Source organism: Centroberyx affinis, unplaced genomic scaffold (genome assembly GCF_046629955.1).
Source record: "Centroberyx affinis isolate AG114_WGS23_722 - 3 ecotype Tasmania unplaced genomic scaffold, CSIRO-AGI_Caff_v1 ptg010182l_1, whole genome shotgun sequence".
NCBI lineage: Eukaryota > Metazoa > Chordata > Actinopteri > Beryciformes > Berycidae > Centroberyx > Centroberyx affinis.
In genome coordinates, this window is record NW_027284757.1 from 36,495 (window position 1) to 57,895 (window position 21,401).

Consider the following 21,401-nt stretch of genomic DNA (forward strand, 5'->3'; position numbering starts at 1 on the left):
CTCATTTTATAATCTCTCAGAAAAACAATACTAGAGTCCTAAAATCAAGTCTGCAGAAGATCCACTAACCCCTCTCTCTCTCCATCACTGTCTCCATGTCTCTCTACCTTTAGCTGCTGCGGGAGCACAAGGCACTGGTCATCCAGAAGCACGTGCGCGGCTGGTTGGCCCGGCGCTGGTATAAGCGCTGCCTGCGCTCCATCGTCTACCTGCAGTGCTGCATCCGGAGGATGAGGGCCAAGCGCGAGCTGAAGAAGCTGAAGATCGAGGCTCGCTCCGTGGAGCATTTCAAAAAACTCAACATCGGCATGGAGAACAAGATCATGCAGCTGCAGAGGAAGATCGACGAGCAGGTGAGGCCGAACCTCAGAGAGCGTGAAAACCATTGTTATTTATTGCATAATTTCTTTATCGACAAAAATCCGATCCGCACAAGTATAAAAACTTTGTTTTGCAATATTAAGGAAGTTTTTATTAAATGTTGCTGTTTACATTCAGCTTTTCTAATTCAATATATTATAATTTGCAAAAAAATTACTTGGATGGATACCCAGCTATTGAAGCGCCAAGTTTTGTTTTCTCGGTTCATCTTTCACTTTTCTCCTCCCCTTTTTCTTCTTTCACTGTTTTGTTTTTTTCCCCCAATTTATTTTTATCATTTTTTTTTTATTCCTTCTCTTGCTATTTTAACTTCTATCCATCTCGTGCCTCCAGAACAAGGACAACCGCGCCATCAGCGAGAGGCTGTGCGGTCTGGAGAGCTCCCACGCGGTGGAGAGCGAGCGGATGCGTGGCGAGCTGGGCCGGCTGCGCGGGGCGGAGGAGGAGGCCAAGAACAACGCCAACCGAGTGACCTCGCTGCTGGAGGAGCTGGAGAGGCTGAGGAAGGAGCTGAGCACCACGCAGAAGGAGAAGAAGACCATCGAGGACTGGGCACAAACCTACCGGGACGAGATGGAGCAGGTGAGCCGGGGTCCACCTCCATGTCTGCTCCTTCGCCTCCTGTCCTGTCCTGTCCTGTCCTGTCCTGTCCTGCTCCATCTGACTCTATTTCTATCCTCCCTCCATCTCTCAGTCCCCATGTATATGTCTTTATCTCTCTGTCCCTTCGTCTTGGTCGGGGCAGTTCACTCTCAATTCACTCAGTTTCCTTATAGGTGGCATATTAGAATCTGTTTGAAATTCACCTTCTGCGGTGACTGAATTGAAAGCAATTCAGTTCTCCTCTCCTCTCCTCTCCTCTCCTCTCCTCTCCTCCCCTAGTAAGACTGGTGATACTGTAGCTGTAAAAAATATATAATTAAGTCCAATTACTTTAACTTAAAACTAGGTTTTCAGTATAGTTAGTTCCTAATGAGTAGTATCTCCCACGTTATCCTATACAATACCAAATACTATTTTTCACATAATCCTATATATTGGCACCAGAGGAAAACAGTTTGTCCCCCAATTTAGGAGCCAGAGAGAACCGGGGCTCATGGTGGGCAGAGAGGCCAGTGTTGCACTGGGGCAGGTGAGCACAGGAGCTAGACTAGTGAGGTACTGATTCACACTAGTGTGTGTGTGTGGTCAAGTAGCATAGTATCCTCCTGAAAAGTAGTAATGCATCTCTGTCCTCTCTGTTTTGGTTTTTTTGTTTTCTGTTTTTTCATTCCAACATGGTTATTTATTTTCATCCAAAACACTTCTGAGATGCAAAACAAATACAGATTTTACAAATACAAATCTTCTCCAAAACATTTTACTGTTGGCCTCTGGAGGATATAAGAGCATTTCAGAAAATGTGTAGAATAAAGGATGGAGTTTGATTCCAGTGTGCTTCTGCCCAGTTTGGTGATAGTGAATGGCTAAACTGTGGAAGCCCTGAAAGGCTTCATCTGGTTGTTTTTTTCTCCTGTGAAGAAAACATTCACCAAGTTCTTTTCTTCTGTTCCTATCTCAATATATTGACTTACTAAGTTTGTGTATCTCAAGTCAAAACTTAGATATTTGCTTCCGCCAAGACTATCCTCATTTTTTTTTTCTCTTGCCTTTCAAGGCTTCCGTACTAAACTCAGAACATATAAGCTAGAAATGAACTTATTCTTTTGGAAACTTCATGAGATGACTTCCCAAATTAAATGAAGAGGCTTCAGGGAAGGCGGATTGGTGGGCCTGAAAATAATAATGACGCTTTTTATCTGCAGTAATAGTGCAGTAATAATAATAGGGCTGTTTTTCTTTTACCTGAGAAATGTGGAGAAGTTTCCTGGGTGAGAAACACTTGTTCTACAGTAGATGTGTAGACTCCCGCCCTGCTCTGCAAAATGTGGAACATCTTTTGAGACATTGTAGTTATGGTAACGTGATAGATGCAAAACAAATAGGTCAGTCATATTGTTGTAGTTCTGTGAAATGCATTCCAGTGATGCTATCGTATTCAACTTGCCGACAGTCACCACCTTTACACAAGAAAACGTTTTAAGAATCATTTGTTTGTGTGTGTGTGTGTGTGTGTGTGTGTAGATGGTAGCAGAGCTGAAGGACCAGAATGGCTTGCTGAAGACGGAGAAGAACGACTTGAACAGGCTGATTCAGGAACAGAGTCAGCAGATGACAGGTACGCCAACACCACCTGCCCTTTGACACCGACTGCACTGCAAACAAGACTAGGTCAAAACCTAGTATATGGCTGGACGGAGTCAAAGTTTGACTCCGCCCACATTGAGCACGGCCCCGATCTGATTTTCATGAAATTTGGTTTGTTATAAACATTAGAAATTGAACATGATACTGGTTACTTATTGGAATTAAATTCAGTTACTGGGGGCGGATCTAATCAGCTCTATGCCAAAACATTAACCACAGCAGCACCTTATATTTATAACAGATTACTCATTAGGAATATACATATCTACACTCTGTGAATACACATGTGAATATCCATATCTATATATATTTTTCTTTCTAGATCATACTTATACTTCTGTTTAACTATCTATTTAACTCAACTGTACAATTCATCGGTGTATATCTATATATTTTGTATTTTTACTTTATTTTTACTTTATTCTACTTATTAAGCACATTTAGGAGCCAGCAATAACATTTCACTGCACATTGTACTTGTATGATGGAGTATGTGACAAATAAACTTTGATTTGATTTATTTTATTGTTATAAAGGTGCCTGGTTGCTTCTTGTTGTATTAATAATTAAAACAATTCATTCATAAAATAAACAAGACTATTTTTGTTCCCCAGACTCCAGTTAAGAGAAGAACATCCACTCAGTTCATCCGTACATCACCTTTATTATATTTTATTTATCTAATTGTTAGACTCATTCTGGAGCTAGGCACCTAAGAATTTCACTCTACGTTATACTGTGTATGATTGTGTACGGGACAATAAAACTTGATTTGATTTACTGTCTCTTATATTTTTCTCCTAAAATATATGCTTCTTTTGTTCTTCCAGAGAAAATGGCGCGTGCGATAGCGCAGGAGACTCAGCAGCTGGAGACGGATCTGAACGAGGAGCGATCTCGCTATCAGAATCTCCTGACAGAACACCTTCGCCTGGAGGAGAAATACGACGACCTGAAGGAGGAGATCTCCTCGGTGAGACACACACAGTCATTCAGTCACTCTGGCATTCATGTGCACAATAAGACACATTTATACATAAACACTTGAGTTTTACTTAATTACAATGACCAAATTCAGTCTGCAGGAGTGGTAGGTGGCTTTTTCCACCAGCGGTAGTGGAGTTTATCGTTGCTACTCTCATTGAAATGATTATCCCTCCCATCTCTAGAACGTCGCCAAGCCTGGCCACAGGAGAACAGATTCCACCCACAGCAGCAACGAATCAGAATACACCTACAACTCCGAGTACGCCGAATTGGAAGAAGGCTCCCGCGCCGCAGAGGTAGGAAAGTTGGCGTTAAATAGCTTGCATTTAACAAGAGGGAAAATCCAGGAACATACAAGAGTTTTATTCCAAAATGAGATATCTGTCACTTGGGGAAAAAAATGATGTCTACTCTACCCTTAAAGGATTGCTGACATGAAACTAAAGCACAATGTTGGTTAGAATTTAATTTGTGGATCAAGAACTTACTAAACAAATAGTAATGTTTTTGAACATAGTGTTTTTTTAAATAAAACAAATTTTAGGTAGCAACATTTTTCCATTTTTCCAACATGTCTACACAGCTTTTTGGAATGAAACCTTTCTAATAAAAATGGAAACTTTTATTCTGAAAACCAACTCATGTCAGCTTCATCCAGGTTGTCCAGCTCGAGGGGAAATTTTCTTGTTGTTCAGTTAACTATACAATTCAAGAGATTTGGTAAAACTATGACACTGTGACAGATTTTGTTTTGCTTCAGTAGTCGCCACTTAAATGTATTTCAGTCACATTCTAATAACTACTCCCTTTCCTAGCATTCATAGCCTTTTTATGGAAAAAGTTGGCATTAAATACTTTTCACATGGTAAATGCACTGTCTTAATGTTGTTTTTATGTCATGCAGGATGTGACACGTGGAATAGATACGTCTCTCACCCTCAAGCTGCAGAAGCGTCTCACAGAGCTGGAGCAAGAAAAGCAGTCGCTCCGCAACGAGCTGGAAAACAAAGAGGAGCAGTTCCAGCGGGCTAGAGCCAGGGTAATGAGGCACAGTAGATCTGCTGCGTGGAGCCGGACACTGAGGCCTGTTGATGGGCCTGATGGGCATCGGTCCGGTCCGGCTGAGTTTCTCACTTCTTCACCCAGTGTGGGGTCGGGATTATTAGCAAATTAAACACTTAATGTTACAATGGCCTTATTCCTTATTGTTGGCCTATGTATTAACCTATGGAAAAGTATTATAAGTTCACAATTACACTGTGTAAGTACCTAATGAAAAGCTCCCTAATTTTTTACACTTTTCACTTACATTGTGTTGTTGCACCCATCATATAATGGGAAGCATTTAGGAAGTACTTATGTAGTGTTATTGTGTACAGTATTTAGAATGGTTTTCCATAAGTTAATACAGAGGTTAACACACTGGAATAAAGCCTCTGTAAAGTCTCACTGAAAATGATCAGCAGTTTCAGGCTTTAATCAGATTGGGCTCCCCTTGGGCTCAGTTTGGGTTTGGATGTAGATTTATTGGGTTTGTGTCAGGCCGGGCTCAAATGTTCAGCTCCCTGTCAAGCTGTGCTACTGTATGTGTTACAACTACTAATGCTACAGACTGCATCCCACTCCGACAGGCTTCTTCATAATCGTGTTTTCTCCCTATTTCAGGATGATGCGGAGCATAAGAAGGCCCGCGGGGCAGAGCTGGAGTACGAGTCCCTGAAGGTAAGACGTCACAGCCGGGCTAAATGGATAAAGCTCAAGTGCCTGACAGGACGGTCTTAGACAGACAGCTAAGCCTGACTGCAGATAGGAGTCAAGTGTTAATGCAGCAGCACTGCCACATGCTTTCCCACTGTTTCCCATGGTTCCTGAGCGCGACTTAATCCAAAGTAATCCTTGCTTTGAATATGTTTTGTATGGTAGCATCATAATAACTGCTTGGTAGTAACTGCTGGAGTAGTACACTTCATGTTTTCAATGCCTCAGTCTGATTGAAAACTAAACTAACTAAACTCTTCATCCCTAACTATGACCAAAACCCCTCTGACACTAAACCCTTCCACTCCTCAGCGCCAGGAGTTGGAGTCGGAGAACAAGAAGCTTAAACATGACCTGGCGGAGATGAGGCAAAGCCTGCTGGGTAACGTAGGCACAGGCGCCGGGGCTCCGGGCTCCCCGGCCTACAAGGTGCTCCTGGACCAGCTCAACGCCTCCTGTGAGGAGCTGGAGGTCCGCAAGGAGGAGGTGCTGATCCTGCGCTCCCAGCTGGTCAGCCAGAAGGAGGCCATGCAGCACAAGGTGAACACCTCCTTCCACCTCTTTAGTCTTCTCAGAGTTAGGACAGGCAAAGGGAAAGGGGGGCTTTTCTCTCAGTACCTTTTCTCAACAAAGAATTAGCCCAATATTTAGCCTGTATCTAAAATAAGCATCCACATGTAATTAGTTAAAAACAAGACATTTCAGTGTTGTAAGCATACATTATGAAATGTATCCACCTCATAATCTCCACAAGGTTATGTTTTCACCGCTATCTGTTTGTCTGTTTGTCTGTTAGCAAGATATCTCAAAAAGCTACAAATGGATTTGGCTGAAATTTGGTGGACAAATAGCCCTTGGGCCAAGGATCAGTTCATTAGATTTTGGTGATTTTCCATTATTAGACAATTTTCAGTTTTTTTTTAGCCATAACTCTTATGCTGCGTTCATGTGCTGGTGGGAAAGCCCGGCATCTTGGACTTCTAAGCCAGCTGCTAAACAGCATTGCGTTTACGTGCTATTTTTGTCAGAAAATCAAACCTAGAAGACAAATGATAAACAAACATAACCTGCTATGGAGGCTGCAGCTTTGCAAGTTGGAGAATTGCTCAGCGCTCTACTGAGTGCCTTCATGTTAAGTGTTTGGTTTTAGGTCAAAATTTGGACAAAATTGAACCAGATCATTTTTTTCATAGCTATCTAGTGTTTTCACTGTACCTCAGTGTGTCTAACTGTCTCTACATTCTCTCCTCCATCCATGCTTTCCCTCAGGATGAGAAGGTACAGTTGAAAAACTCCATCATGCATGAGTATTTGACACTGACATGTACCATGGCTCGTACGTATAAAACCTCTTTGAGAAAGAAATCTGATACAGAATCAGTGTGACCTTTCACCTCAGACATGGTGACTAAGTAAAAGAGGCCCACACAGTGTTTCCTCTGTCCTCATTCGCTAGTGGTGCAGCACCACATCAAGAATATTACAACCACTAGGGCCACCCATAACATTACAGAGGAAACAGTTGATCCATGTCACCAATACTAGATCAGCACCCTGCTCTAAGAGGCTTTATATATACAGACCCAGTCATCTTCAAGCTGTAGTTTGAATCATCTTGTGTGTCTCATCCTTTGTCTGGGTGAATTCACTTGTCCACCATTTGTTTTCGCTTGAAGTCACAGACGCTGCCCCTCGTTGGCAGCTTTGCAGTAGCCATTTTGCATCCCGCCTAGTCTGTAATACATTTGAGGATGAAAAATGGTGCAAGTGTGAAACCAACCAATACATTTGCATGTATAATGCTGTATATGGATACAGACAAGGTGAAAGGTAAAAGCAAAGGGTTAGTGTAAGAAGAAGAACAACACACACTGGATTTTTGCTTTTACCTCAGGCCTCGATTAGCCTGACAAACATCTTACATCTACAATGCAGCACACAGTTGTACTCTAAAACTGTGTACAAACATTTTGAAAGAGACTGATACTGTTGGCCAGTATCTGAAGATGTACATCTGTTATCCTACATGTAAATTATTTGTTCTGCTGTTGACTTGCAAAACAAATATATGGCATGACAGAGTGTCTGTTGTAGGCTATAGCAGAGTGATGCATATATGTGCAGGTATATTGGCCGTCTCACACCTCTCTGCTGAGAAATGAAGATATATAGTGTATGGATCTGTCACATAGGGGCCACCCGTCCCCCTGCACACACACACACTTTGAATTGACCATTAACAACATGCTAAGCTCTCAGCATTGTCAGGAACATGCAACAGAACCTCCCACTGTATCTCTTAAAAACCCGAACAAGAGGCCAGCGCTGTGAAGAGAGGTTCCTGGCAGACAGACAGCTTAAGTGCAGGCAGTGCGACACTTGATGGCTTGTCACCAGCTGAGCCCGGGGCTCCTGCTGGGTGATAATCGTTGCGGAAAAAGGACAGTTGTACCCGCCAGCTACACTCCAGCTGGCAGGGAGCCGACGACACATATGCTGACTGCACACAGTGGAATGTTAACATGCATATTAATGGCACTATTAATATGCAGGGACTTGCTTGTTTACATTCATACACATTAGCTCTGTGTTAGCTTAGGGTTATGGTAATAATGTTTATGATGCAGCATCATAAAGTGCTGTCACTACATTACAAATCCACCGTGACCTTCTTACTGGGTAAGCAGTTGTTAGCAGCCAAGTTACTCTCTACATGTGGCATTCTTCTTCTTCTCTTTAATAGCTCTCTCTCTCCCTGTCTCCTCTTCTGTAGGAGACCATGACCGAGCCTTCTCACTATGTTGAGGATGTGTCCAAACTGAAGGACTCTGATGAAATCAAGCAAGCTTACATTGGCCTCAAAGATACCAACAGGTACTGTATTACCACTAGTACTCTTCCCTCATCTCTATTCTTTACTTTCATCAGTGTTGAATTCACTCTCAGGTGACTCCCACCCTCCTATCTTTTATTCATCTGGTGTACTTTCTTGGCTTATTGAGCTCTAGTTTTGTTGTAAATGCTGCAATGATGTATGTGAAAGAAGTATGTGTGTTTGTATATGTGTGTGAGTGTATTTCTGCACATGCCACCATCCAAGAGTGTGTGTGTGTGTGTGTGTTTGTGAACGCCTCTCTTTGTTCTGTGCAGATCTCCTAGGTTCTTGCGTAAGCCGCTGGAAGTGAATGAGCTCCTGAGTAGGCTCAGGTAACCAATGAGACGTGGCCTATGCATCATGGGACGGAGCATGCATGGCCACGCTGTCGCTGAACAAAGTCGGAAGGGTTACATGTGGCTGAGATTAGCTGAAATGGCTGATTCCACATTGTACTGTTGATGAAAGCTTGGTTAGCTTTGCGTAGCGTGTCTGCCCTAACCGCATGTAGAATAACATGCCAGCTCTAGCCCCAATCTGTGTTCTGTCTTGGTTTCACATTAACAGCACTGGGATATTCATTGACCAGTGTTCACTGAAAGTCAAGGGTGTGTATTTGACTTTAAAGTCAATTTTTGGGGGCTTTTGGGGAAATGTAGGATAAATGTGTTACTTTTGGCCGCTGTGGCAGACCTGCATGGATCTTATAGTTCAGTATGAATTATAGTGGTGTTTCTTAAACTATAGGCCAGGACCCAAAATAGTTTCTGGTGGGGTCCCACATGGCTAAGGTCCTAGTCTGAGACACAATTTAATAAGAGTTAGAGAATTGAAGAGGACCTTAATCACAGTATATACAACAGCATAGCTTAAATCCAGGTTGCAGCATGGAAGCATGGAAATGTCTGAGTTAAACAAGGAATTTTCTTAATTTAAGTAAAGTTTGATACAATGACTTCTTTATACACTGATGGCCCAGCAGTGATGCAGTAGGATTGAGGCTGTTGTAGGAGGCCTCCTGTCTCAGCTCTATGGAATGAACTTGGCTTGAACCCTGCATGAAAACACCAGTTTGTTTCTTTGTTTATGAAGGCAGAGATACACAGCATCATTTTAAGGCATTTTATGGTAATACACAACAGTGCCAACAGTTCTTTCACGGTCCTTTTACTCCTTTTAACCCATCGTGTTATCCACAGTGATTTTGTTCCATTATCAATTCCCCTTCTTCTGTAGGCAGTGTTGCTCATCTCATTTGCCTTAAAATGCTGCACACATACAGTATCATGCTGGTAAGATAGATATTAAAAAATAACAAAGATATTCTAATGTGTCTAGGCAACACAATTCTTCAATATGATTAAAGCAACAATGTCAGTGCAACTCCTTTGGACTGTTACTCATCAAAGCTGCCCAAAAACTTGTGCTGTGTATCATTGCCTGCCTTTAACTCCCTCTGTGTCTCTCATGTTGCTTCATTGATGTTTGTAACCTTTTTTGTTCCTGATGTTCACACACTGGCATTTGGTGTCAATCGTAGTTGTCAACCTCAACAAATCAGAATCACTTTATTTGTAAAATATAAGAATATGTTCCTTTCAGAAAGTGACATAGGTCTAAAATATACATAAGTCAAGAATATGCATGTAACACTCCATATATAGAAGAAAGCATTCTATCTCTATATTTGCATTCAAGGCAGCATGGCTTGGCCGTCGGTTGCAGCCGAATCCAGCAGTGCAATGAAACGGCATAACATGAGTTAGCTGTACTCAGTATGATGGAAATGCATTGAATCAGTTCTGGAATAAATCAATAATACAGCCAGGTTTATATCACAGCTACACCTTTTTCATGGCATAGAAAAGTACATCTCTAACTCAAGATTATATCACTACAGCCTGCTGAACAGTATAGAAGCCTAAGGCTGTTGCATGCACACATCAACATACAGACACCAGATTAGGGTAGACATATTCTCTTGTGCTGCTGCAGCAACCACAAACTGTCACCCACCCACACATCCCACCCCACCCCACCCTGTTTTGTCATTCTGCTTTTCATGTTCCTTTGTGTTCTGTGTCGGTCAGATCCCCCACTCCAGACTTCCATAAGCTGAATGAGGACGGAGAGCTGTGGCTGGTATATCAGGGGTTAAAGGAGACCAACAGGTGTAACTGTGTTCTCAACGCAAGTGTGTTTGCGAGCATGGCGTGTTTGCCCTTCTCACAGGAAACAATGTGTGCTCCTGTGTTCCTTCCTTTAGATACTTTTTCCTTTTTCTGCCACACTTTCTCTCTCACTCTTTCTCTTCTGTTAATTTTGTCCAGAGCCATATATCTAAAAAGATTTTTGTTGTGGAAAGGAGCAGGGCTCCTATACTGCCCTACAAAGGCAAACAGCAGGTTTAACAAGTTATGTGTTTCAAAGGTTATTACAAGGGTTTGGATTTCATACAGTCCACTTTGATTCCAACAATATAGTAGGGCTGGAGATACATTTTGAAGTCATTTTTCTCAGGTTCACTTCTCGCTCAGGACTTTGTTTAGTTTCCAGTGCTTCCTAGATACAATGTTCAGTGAGCTAATGTTGCTCAGCAACTATGTTTAGTAGAAACTGAATCGCTGAGTTAGGGTTAAAATTGTTCCAGTCCCCTAAGTACTGCATTGCATCTTTTCTAGATACAAGGCTTTGGTTTTGTATTGTTCATAGCCTCATGTAGCAGGATCCGTCTGTCCTCCTGACACTGTCTCTCTCACTAACCGCTTATCACTCACTCATAATGACGATGTGTAGACTTTTGTAGCTACATGTAACTCAACATCCATTGCAGACCTTGGTTCAAATAGTGTTTCCAAAAAATACTTTACGCTTTGTTTTATTCCACTTTGATTGCCAGATGGGTGGGGTTTGCCACAAAATGAGTTCCAGAAAGACAAATGAGTTCCAGAAAGACAAAGGCAATTTAGAGTCATTTTAGGATGCTTATACTTTTCTTTGGTAACCTACCTGCCAATGTATGAGTTGTCCAGATGCGGTAAACTCCACCCACCTGCTTCACCAAGTAGCTCAAAACAAACACTAAGAATTATTTGCAAACACTGTTTTACTCGGATCTGATACATGGTCATTGCTCCACCTTGAACTGTCATCTCCGCTAACTCTCCTCTTTGCCGATGTTTCTCTCAAAATCACACACAGGGAGAAAAACATGAAACTTTTTTGATCAAACTTTTCAGAATTTCCCCAACCGATTTCATTTCTTTGCTGCTGCAGATTGAATGTTGGTTGGCTACTTGCCAAAGTGGCTTGTACTGCAAGCTAACATTGTGAATTTTCCTGTAGGGAAAATCTCCTTTTGAGTATACCATTTTATTTTTTATTATTATTATTATACATTTTTATTGTTTATTTTAACTGTTGGTTCTACCTCTACCTCTAAACATGCGTCAGTGGTTGGGTTTATCACTCTAACCACTGCCGATTCAGTCATAGACTGGAACACCGGAGTTTCTCAGAGACAGAGAGGAGAGTGGAGCTTTATGAATAAACAAACTTCATTCAGACAGACTGGGCTGTTGATAGTGTCTGTACAGCATGCTGCTGCCCTGTGTCACTACACTACAGGTGGAAAACTGAAGTCTTCTCATCCACTCACCACTGGGAGTCTCGCTCTCACTCTTTTTTCTTTTACTCACTCTCGCTATGATGCTGATTTTGTTTTCCCCTCTCTCCTCAATTTCTACCCTCTCTCCTATTATCCCTATTCTTTCTCCCCCCCACTTTGCATACTCCCACATTTCTTTTCTCCCTCCATCTCCTCCTCGCTCCATCCCCCTCTCTATCCGGTCACTTCATTCGACTCCCTCTTACTCTCCTCTCTTTCCTCTGATCCCCCACACTCCCTCTATCACACACCTTCCTCTCCTCCCTTCTCCTTCCTCCCTCACTTTCTCCTCATCCTTTTCCATCTCCTCTCTACATCTTCTTACCCCCCGTGTTTCTTCTGTCACACACTCCTCCTTCCTTCTACTTCCCTCTCCTTTCCTTTGTCTCCCTCCTATCCTCCCCAGGTTGCTGGAGTCCCAGCTGCAGACTCAGCGGCGTAGCTATGACAACGAGGTGGAGGCGCTGCGCGGCGAGCTGCAGAACGTCAAGGAGGAGAACAACCGTCAGCAGCAGCTCTTGGCCCAGAACCTCCAGCTGCCCCCGGAGGCCCGAATCGAGGCCAGTCTGCAACACGAGATCACCAGGCTCACCAACGAGAACCTGGTACGCCACGACACACACACACACACATACAGACTAGGGTGGGGTATGTGCAATTTTTTTCACAAATTGAATAATGACATGAACTCAAGGAATCAAATGTTTGACATCTAGTCACACCGATGTCTTGCAACGTGAAAGTCACATGCTCCCCATAACAGGTCCATCTGATTTTGCCAACGATGAAAGCTAAAGATAACCTCAATGAAAATGACACCAATAGGCTTGACCTGATTTAAAATAAATGGGGGGGGGGGGAATCACAAACCCTTACTATGTTTGAGCCTGGGTCTTCCACATTGGAAAACCCTCTCCCTGCGCACAGAGGTGGCAGGAATGACAAGAAACTGTTTAGCCAGGACATCAAATCTCCTGAAATGGTTTCCGTTCCCCTGCCACCGTACAGTAGATTTTGGTTGGGAAAAAGTCAATTTCAACGTCCATTTTGGGTAATCAGCTACTCACGCCCATCCCTAATACAGAGTCACACACTGGTGTATGTACAGCACTAGCACCCGCCAAATGGTGCGCCACAACACACACAGGCATAAATGCACACAGGCATGACTAGATATACAAACACACTTGTACATGGAGAGCACAGGATCAACCTTTTCACAACAAGAATCTGCTATACAACAACACATGTACACATAAGGACACATACACACCTGTATAGAGACAGCACAATATCACCTACTCACCAAGAAGAAAACCTGGTACACACACACACACACACACACACACACACACACACAGACACACACACACACAGATGCTCTTTTACACTGATACACAACAGCAAAATGTCACCTGGCTCACTATGGAGACCCAGGTATGTCGCAACACACACTCACATAGCCTATGTACACATACTGTACATACTGTATATACAGGGTTTGGAAGGTTACTTTTCAGTGTAATCCATCACAGAATACTGATTACCTGCATAAATTGTGTTCAGTAACATAATCCACTTGGTCACTCAAAGTCAGTGATGTAGTTTTATTGCTTTTTGATTACATTTGGATTACTTTTCCTTCACAATACATAGGAAATTGACTCACATCATGGAAAATACATACAGTAATAATGAGTAGAGCATGGCACTAATACTGATAGGGTTGGTGGTTCCAGTCCCACCGGGGCCACCCAGGCAAAAAATCAAAGGCTCTTTGGATTAAAGCAGCCGCCAAATGCCCCTGTATGACACACACTCATCTGTGTGGATGGTGTCACCTGACAGGAAATCTTGGCTGACGACCCCACAGCATCCCGAGAGGCTCGAGTCACCATTTTACGACGGATGGTTGTATGTAGAGACAGCCTATGCATTTGTGTGTGAATGTCTGTGTGTGTGTGAGTTTGTGTGTGTGTTTGCATGTGTGTTAAAACTAACTGAGAGGTGTGTGTTCAGTGTGATGTCGGCTCTAACTCTCTACAGCAGTGTCTTCTAACTCACGGCGGAGCAGCTCTGCACCCTGTTCTCTCTCCTAACAGCCAGCAGGCAAATCCTGCAGCAATCAGCTCAGCAACCCTCCTCTTGATTTGAGATCCCCCTTGTTTTTTCACACTCACTGAGTGACACAAGACGGTTTGCCAAAGAGGAATACTCACATTTTCCAAGACAGTGTTGAATGATCTCATGGCATAGTACAATTTCTCCTTTATGTACAAAAAGTATTCAAATTTGTGAATATTATTGATAATTTGGTTTTAAGTAATTTAATTTACAAAGATATCAGCTTTACACAGTATTCATTATTTCAGTTGAATGTCTATTGACAGTAAGTAAGAATGTGCTACTCTTGGACAACAATTGAAAAAGCTTTCATATTTAAACCTGACAGCTTTCGGCTGCAATAGCCTTTATTCATTCCTTTGGTTGTTTTGATTCATGCATCTTGGCGGAGCTGCAAGGCTGTGGCAGATTTTTTGCCGTATTTACAATAAGTGGAAGAGCTGGCCAGTGCAAAGCCATTTAGTGTGACGCATACATGTAGAGAGTGCCATTCGAAAGTGTTGGAGTGTTCCTCTTTGCCACCAGGGGGCGACAGCCTCAAGGCAGCCTGAGCTTCTGTCTGCACCCTTGATCCCAGCAGCACACTGTGGTGGACCAAGCTAGACCTCTTCCCTCACTGTTCTCTTGCTTTTTTTCTCTCTCTCTCTCTCTCTCTCTCTCTCTCTCTCTCTCTCTCTCTCTCTCTCTCTCTCTCACTCTCTCTCACTCTCTCTCTCTCTCTCTCAGGATCTAATGGAGCAGCTGGAGAAGCAGGACCGAACCATCCGCAAGCTCAAGAAGCAGCTGAAGGTTTACTCCAAGAGGATTGGAGAGATGGGAGGTACGAATCATCACAGGCAGCAAAGCATTATAGCAGATTTGAGAAATTTATTGTGACGACAGAGGAGTGTCTGTCTGGATCATGTGTCTATATCTCAGTGTGTGTGCTGTTGTATTACCTGACAAACCTTCCTTGTGTGTCTCCCAGCGGGTCAGGCGGAGGGCCAGACGTCCCCAGGGCAGATGGTGGATGAGCCCATCCGCCCCGTCAACATCCCCCGCAGGGAGAAGGACTTCCAGGGAATGCTGGAGTACAAGAAGGAGGATGAGCTCAAACTGGTCAAGAACCTCATTCTAGGTTAGAACTGATGAGTTGCAGTAACCAAACAACTAAAGACTAGGGGGGTTTTTACTAAGATCCAAGGTCCATGGGGGCAGAGTAAAGATGGAGAAAAAAATCCAGGAAGTCTCAGTAATTCTTCAAGGCAATGTTCAAAATTAGGGGTTGATGGGTCAGTTTTTTCAGAACTTGAAAATTAGAAATGATCTAGAAATGACAAAGTGGGACTTGGTATGATATCAACAACTGTTTATCTAATGCTAGCCTTGATCCAGGTCTAAACTCATGTCTCCTCTCTTTCTGCAGAGCTGAAGCCTCGCGGCGTAGCGGTGAATCTGATCCCAGGTTTGCCAGCCTACATCCTGTTCATGTGTCTGAGACATGCAGACTATGTCAATGACGACCAGAAGGTCCGCACTCTGCTCACCTCAACCATCAACAGCATCAAGAAGATCCTAAAGGTGTGTGTGTGTGTGTGTGTGTGTGTGTGTGTGTGTGTGTTCTGTGAACCAGAAGTGCTCACAGGAAGTACAGGATAATGAAAATCCTACAACGGGACCTTGGTTTTCTTGGTTTTTGACTGGATCTTGATGTATGTTTACAAAGACTTCATGAATTCAGTTATTCTAGCACCGTTTTAGGGTTAGGAGTTAAGACTGCTGCTACATTTAGGGTTAGGTGAGTTTAGACAGTTTAGTAGATTGGGCTCAAGGAATTAATGTAAGTCAGTCAGTGGAATGGTAATGCAAACTACTGAGCAACCGAGTGAATGTGTGTGTTGGTGCATGCACCAGGCCAATGAGTATGCATGTATGAACAATATGAGTGAAACGGGCTATGACTGGATTCAGTCAGTGTTGTTGCTGAGTCTTGTTTTCAGTAAGTCGCAGACTGTTGGATTGGAGTATGTCTGATGAGTCGATGTGTGTTTCCTGACGATAGTTTATTCCTCCTCTTCCTGTCAGAAACGAGGAGATGACTTTGAGACCGTCTCCTTCTGGCTGTCCAACACCTGCCGCTTCTTACACTGTCTGAAACAATACAGCGGAGACGCGGTGAGACTAACACACTCACACAGATACACACTAACACACACACACACACACACACACACACACACTCACTTACTCAAATATGTACCGACTCATGAATAGGGTTGGGAACCGAGACTTAGTTCCACTGAGGAACTGGTTCAAGTGTTTCCATAACCAACCAGATTGAAACACATTTGCCTGTTAAGTTTGGTTTCCTTGGTGCTGAAGCACATTGCAGCAGAGCCAGTATGGCAAATGTTAAAAAGAAGGGATCGAAAGTGTGGCTGCACTTCGATTTAAAGGACAAACTAGACAAGTGAGTCAAGTGTACTGTGAGTAACACAATAATACAAAAGTATACAATGAATTTGGGATTGGTACCAGAGTTTCAAACTTAGTGTTTTGCGACGTCTATAAAGGTAATACATACATACATCCATACACATTCATAAATATCGGGGGTTATTACTCTAACTATTGGATTGTTAAAACAGAATTGCTACACACACAAATTTTTTGACTTTTGTTATTTGTTAACCCGTATGCGTGTGTGTGTGTGTGTCTCAGGCCTTCATGAAGCACAACACATCGAGGCAGAACGACCATTGTCTGTCCAACTTCGACCTGGCAGAGTACAGACAGGTGATCAGCGACCTGGCCATTCAGATCTACCAACAGCTCATCAAATGCATAGAGAACATCCTCCAGCCCATGATAGGTAGGGCATGTGTGTGTGTGTGTGTGTGTGTGTATACGTATGTGTGCTTGTGCAAGCTTATGTGTGTGTTTGTGTATGTAATAATAATAACAATAACAGTTCTGCATTTTATTTTCACAGTACTCTTGTGTTTGCTTGCAGGGCCTTTTGTTAGCACACATGCATAAATTCATGTATTATACTTGTGCATGTGCATTATAACTTACTATTATGTGTGTGTGTGTGTGTTCCCTGCAGTCTCCGGCATGCTGGAGCATGAGACCATCCAGGGAGTGTCGGGGGTGAAGCCCACTGGCCTCCGTAAGCGGACGTCCAGCATCGCCGACGAGGGCACCTACACCCTGGACTCCATCCTGCGGCAGCTCAGCGCCTTCCACTCCACCATGTGCCAGCACGGCACCGACCCTGAGCTCATCAAGCAGGTGGTGAAGCAGCAGTTCTACATCATCGGAGCCGTCACCCTCAACAACCTGCTGCTGCGCAAGGACATGTGCTCCTGGAGCAAGGGCATGCAGATCAGGTAGGGGAAGTGCCGCGAACATCGAGATGATATTGGGTGTATATGAGGTAGACTTAGTGCCCTCGGTTTGGTTAGTTTGTACCCTCATTTTCATTATTTTGTGCACACAATTTCATAATTCATGCAAAAACATGATTTAGTACATACCCACACTTAAAAAACCCAACTAAAAAAATGTTTAATTGTGAAAAAAGTGTGAGCTTGATTTAGTTTATTCAGAAAGTTTCAAACTGATTTTACCTTCTTGCCGTAATTAGTTGATTGCATTGCATTGCATTGATTTATTTAATGTAATTAGTCAGATATTTTGTTGAATAGAGTTAGTTGAATCGGACTTTTGTTAAGATATGATTAAAAGACATTGTTAATCAAGTCCATATATATTAACCTGTGTGTGTCCGTGCGTGTGTGTGTGTGTGTGCACGTGTGTGTGTGCAGGTACAATGTGAGCCAGCTGGAGGAGTGGCTGAGGGACAAGAGTCTGATGGTGTGCGGAGCCAAGGAGACTCTGGAGCCTCTGATCCAGGCCGCTCAGCTCCTGCAGGTGAAGAAGAAGACTGACGAGGACGCCGAGGCCATCTGCTCCATGTGCCACGCCCTCACCACTGCACAGGTAAACCAGCCAATCACAGCCTTCTCCTTGCCTGGTAAACTCCTACGCTGTTCTAAAGTGCTTTTTATTTGTCTGACCACCTGAAGGAAAATTTCCAATTCAGTGTTTTATAGATCTTCCCCTTATTCATACGAGAATCCCCCATTTCCCTGCGTAAGTCATGATATGTAAACTCTTTGGTGAATATGCTTAATTTTCTCATCTGCTTGATCCATATTTTTTGACAAGCACATTTTGGTCTAATGACAGGACAAACCATGGAGACTCATCAGAATATGATACAGACCCAGCTCTAGTGTCCTGAAGTCTGAAGTCTTCCTCTTTGCAATCTTGGTTGTCACCGCAGCTTCTCTAAAAGCCAGGAGAAACTCAACTGTCTCAACTAGGTTAACTGGTTCTTTTATTAATTGACTTCCTGTGCTGTTTCTGTTCCAGATTGTGAAAGTCCTGAACCTCTACACTCCAGTCAACGAGTTTGAGGAGAGAGTGTCTGTTGCATTCATACGAACCATACAGGTACTTTACCAGCAGTTATCTATACAACACAGGTTTTTTTGCATATTGTGTTATGTAACTGTAAACAGTCGGGGGGATTTTAGAGGGCACATGAAGCCCCTCCTGACACAAATTGATAAATGCGTTCACTTAATGGTAAAAATGTAATTTATGGGGAAATGTAAGACGCAACAAAATACTTGCCTCCCTGTTAAATTTGAACAAATTACCCAGTGAATCCTGATGTAAAACCGATGATGTCCAACTTTATTGCCTTATCAACACAAAGGTTGCTAGGGATATTTTTTGGTGCTGCTGCCAGTACATTGAGTACTACATACAAACACCAACACACACCATCCAACAAGGTTACATTGTTGGATGGTGCATACAAGTGCATCAGAATTTACAAGTAATATCAAGGTATCTAAAAGTGCATCACAGTATTAAATGTACAGAAAAAACATCAAGATTTAAGAGTTCAAATCACTAACTGCCATAGCGAAAGTGCTGTTCCCAAATCATTCAGACTCATGGTTCAGATATTCACTGTCTTCCAAAATGGAAATGTTTTTTTTAATTGGAGCTTCCATCTTTTCTTCTCTCCTCTCTTCTCTTTCCCATCAGACCCGTTTGCGGGACCGTTGCGAGACTCCTCAGTTGCTGATGGACACGAAGATGATCTATCCAGTCACCTTCCCCTTCAACCCGTCCTCCCTGGCCCTGGAGACCATCCAGATCCCCAGCTCCCTCAACCTGATGTTCCTCACCCGTGTCTAAACCCGGACACACACACACACACACACACACATACTCACACACACACACATACACACTCACACACAGCGTTACACGCACAAACACCACCCCGTGCTGAACTTTCAACATGCATCTGTACAAATTCGTACATCCTCTGAACTTAAAACACGCACGCCTACACTCATGTGCACTTCCTCTCTTACGAAAACACACATCAACACACGCGATCGCCGCCGCCGGTTCAGATCGGGCCACAAGGCGCCACCGTCCATCCACCGCTTGTATAAACGCCAGCCTCTTAGAGACGCCACAGGACCAGATCAACGCCTCCAGTACTCGCTCTCCGGTTCTTCCCCTTCCGATCCGACCCCGGTTCCCCCCACGCCGTTCCCCCCATGCTCCCTCCCTCCTCTGTGTTTCAACTAGCTGTTAAGGTAGCTGCTCTTCTCGTAGTCTCGTTCTCCAGTGGGAATGTACCATTACACTTGGAGCAGTGTTTCTCAGCTGGCAGGTCGGGGGCCCAAAAGCGGGTCGCGGACAACGAATATCTCAGATCGGCGGGTTGTCGTCTAGCCTGGCGTGTCGGGTCACCGCTTCATAGGCGAAGTGGAGTCTGATTCCCAATAGAAAAACCAGTTGAGTAATACTGCAGTAAAGCTCGCTGACCGCGGGCCGGGCTCCGTCCCGTACGGATCCCCATGTTCTCATTTCACTCTCTGAACACAGTCAAGCCAAGACAGAACCCGTCGTCTGTACCATATTACTTATACATATATAAATATATATAAATACGAATAATATATATATCATGATAGGGTGTTTTATTTATTGCGTTAACCTCCCGCCCCTCCCCGCCCCTTCTCTTTTTAAACTCTTCGCAGAAGCTGTGTGAGATGTGCAGGATGGGACCATCACTCCCTCGGCTTTTTCAGGCTGGGCAGGACGAACGGCTTCCTAAAAGACGGTTAGATTCAGTCCCGGGATAGGCTATTTACGTCAATAGCAGTTTAACTACGTCGTGCTATTTAACGAGCACCGCCGCAGTCTGTTTTTTGGAAGTAGATGTTTATTTGTTAGCCGACGTATCGCGATCTTAACGTAGAGCTCTCGCTTTGTCTCGTTCGACCTGCGTTCCTGGCAGATGAAGTGGAGCGCCGATGAAGCACAGGTTTTAACTGAGGAGAGGTTCAGAAGGTGCGAGGTTCAAACTCTGCCGAGGTTTTAGCCTGCTGCGGTCTGTCTATACTGTTTACAGCTGTGACGAGAGCTGAGCGTCACAGGAGACACTGGTATCAACACACACACACACACACACACACACACACACACACACAGTACATTACTCTCGGCCTACTGCTGTATCGTAGGGGGTTTTGCACACTGGACACTCCCAGCGCTCTCCTCTCTCTACTAGTCTTCTCTAGTCACAGCTCTAGCCAGAGCTTTGAATATGTTTTACTATGATCAACTTGTAATTATTTATTTCAGTATTATTATTTTATTGAGTATCAAAGGTTATGTTTATTGCTAAGCCATGTGTCACCGAGCGAAACAGACAGAATGGTTCAGGTCTTTCTCTGCGGTTGGTTTCGGAGAGTCCGCCTCACATGTACCCACTTTTACAATAATGTCGTCTGCTCCACCTCACTTAACACTAACTGCAGCTTTGTGGACCAACTCCTCTCCTTCCTCCTACCTGTCCACCCTATGCCTTCCTATTTAGCAGTCAAGAAAGCACGACATGGGCTTTTGTTGCCAAAAACTATTATGGTTTTTCCACTTGGCAAGTACACCGTGCCATACTCATTCTAACGTAGTAAGTTAGTATTTTTCCCCTTTGTGTTTGGTTTGGTTCAGGTACAATTCTTGGCATCCTGGTAAAGGACCCAGACATGTTTGGTACTTTCCAAGGGTGCTGCCAAGGGGTGACATCATCACATTCATGACACCTAACTCAACATACACACCTGCACAGCGTTCCAATGGAAAACCAAAAGTCGCTGATGTTGCACCACACCCATAATAGGCCCAGTATGGCCACAGCACGGTACTTGTCCAGTGGAAATGCTCCATGGCGTGCGCTGCTGCTCCCCAGTTCTAACCTGCATGAGCTTGGCACAGGTC

General features: G+C 43.6%; 1 protein-coding gene across 1 annotated transcript in view; it reads left to right on the forward strand.

The window, feature by feature from the left end:
• myo5aa (myosin VAa) overlaps window positions 1-20,489 on the forward strand; it is a gene marked incomplete at its 5' end in the record, with an annotated part of 56,288 nt that extends 35,799 nt beyond the window's left edge. The window contains 23 exons of the mRNA XM_071514856.1: window positions 114-353; window positions 715-963; window positions 2,506-2,599; window positions 3,459-3,601; window positions 3,798-3,911; window positions 4,520-4,654; window positions 5,281-5,337; window positions 5,686-5,913; window positions 6,643-6,651; window positions 8,147-8,247; window positions 8,524-8,580; window positions 10,339-10,419; window positions 12,322-12,520; window positions 13,764-13,829; window positions 14,766-14,859; window positions 15,007-15,156; window positions 15,445-15,599; window positions 16,104-16,193; window positions 16,740-16,890; window positions 17,128-17,410; window positions 17,849-18,023; window positions 18,459-18,539; window positions 19,146-20,489. Of these exons, the coding sequence (XP_071370957.1) occupies window positions 114-353; window positions 715-963; window positions 2,506-2,599; window positions 3,459-3,601; window positions 3,798-3,911; window positions 4,520-4,654; window positions 5,281-5,337; window positions 5,686-5,913; window positions 6,643-6,651; window positions 8,147-8,247; window positions 8,524-8,580; window positions 10,339-10,419; window positions 12,322-12,520; window positions 13,764-13,829; window positions 14,766-14,859; window positions 15,007-15,156; window positions 15,445-15,599; window positions 16,104-16,193; window positions 16,740-16,890; window positions 17,128-17,410; window positions 17,849-18,023; window positions 18,459-18,539; window positions 19,146-19,298 (3,105 nt within the window). The remainder of the gene's footprint in view (window positions 1-113; window positions 354-714; window positions 964-2,505; window positions 2,600-3,458; window positions 3,602-3,797; window positions 3,912-4,519; window positions 4,655-5,280; window positions 5,338-5,685; window positions 5,914-6,642; window positions 6,652-8,146; window positions 8,248-8,523; window positions 8,581-10,338; window positions 10,420-12,321; window positions 12,521-13,763; window positions 13,830-14,765; window positions 14,860-15,006; window positions 15,157-15,444; window positions 15,600-16,103; window positions 16,194-16,739; window positions 16,891-17,127; window positions 17,411-17,848; window positions 18,024-18,458; window positions 18,540-19,145) is intronic.
• Window positions 20,490-21,401: the final 912 nt, after the last annotated feature.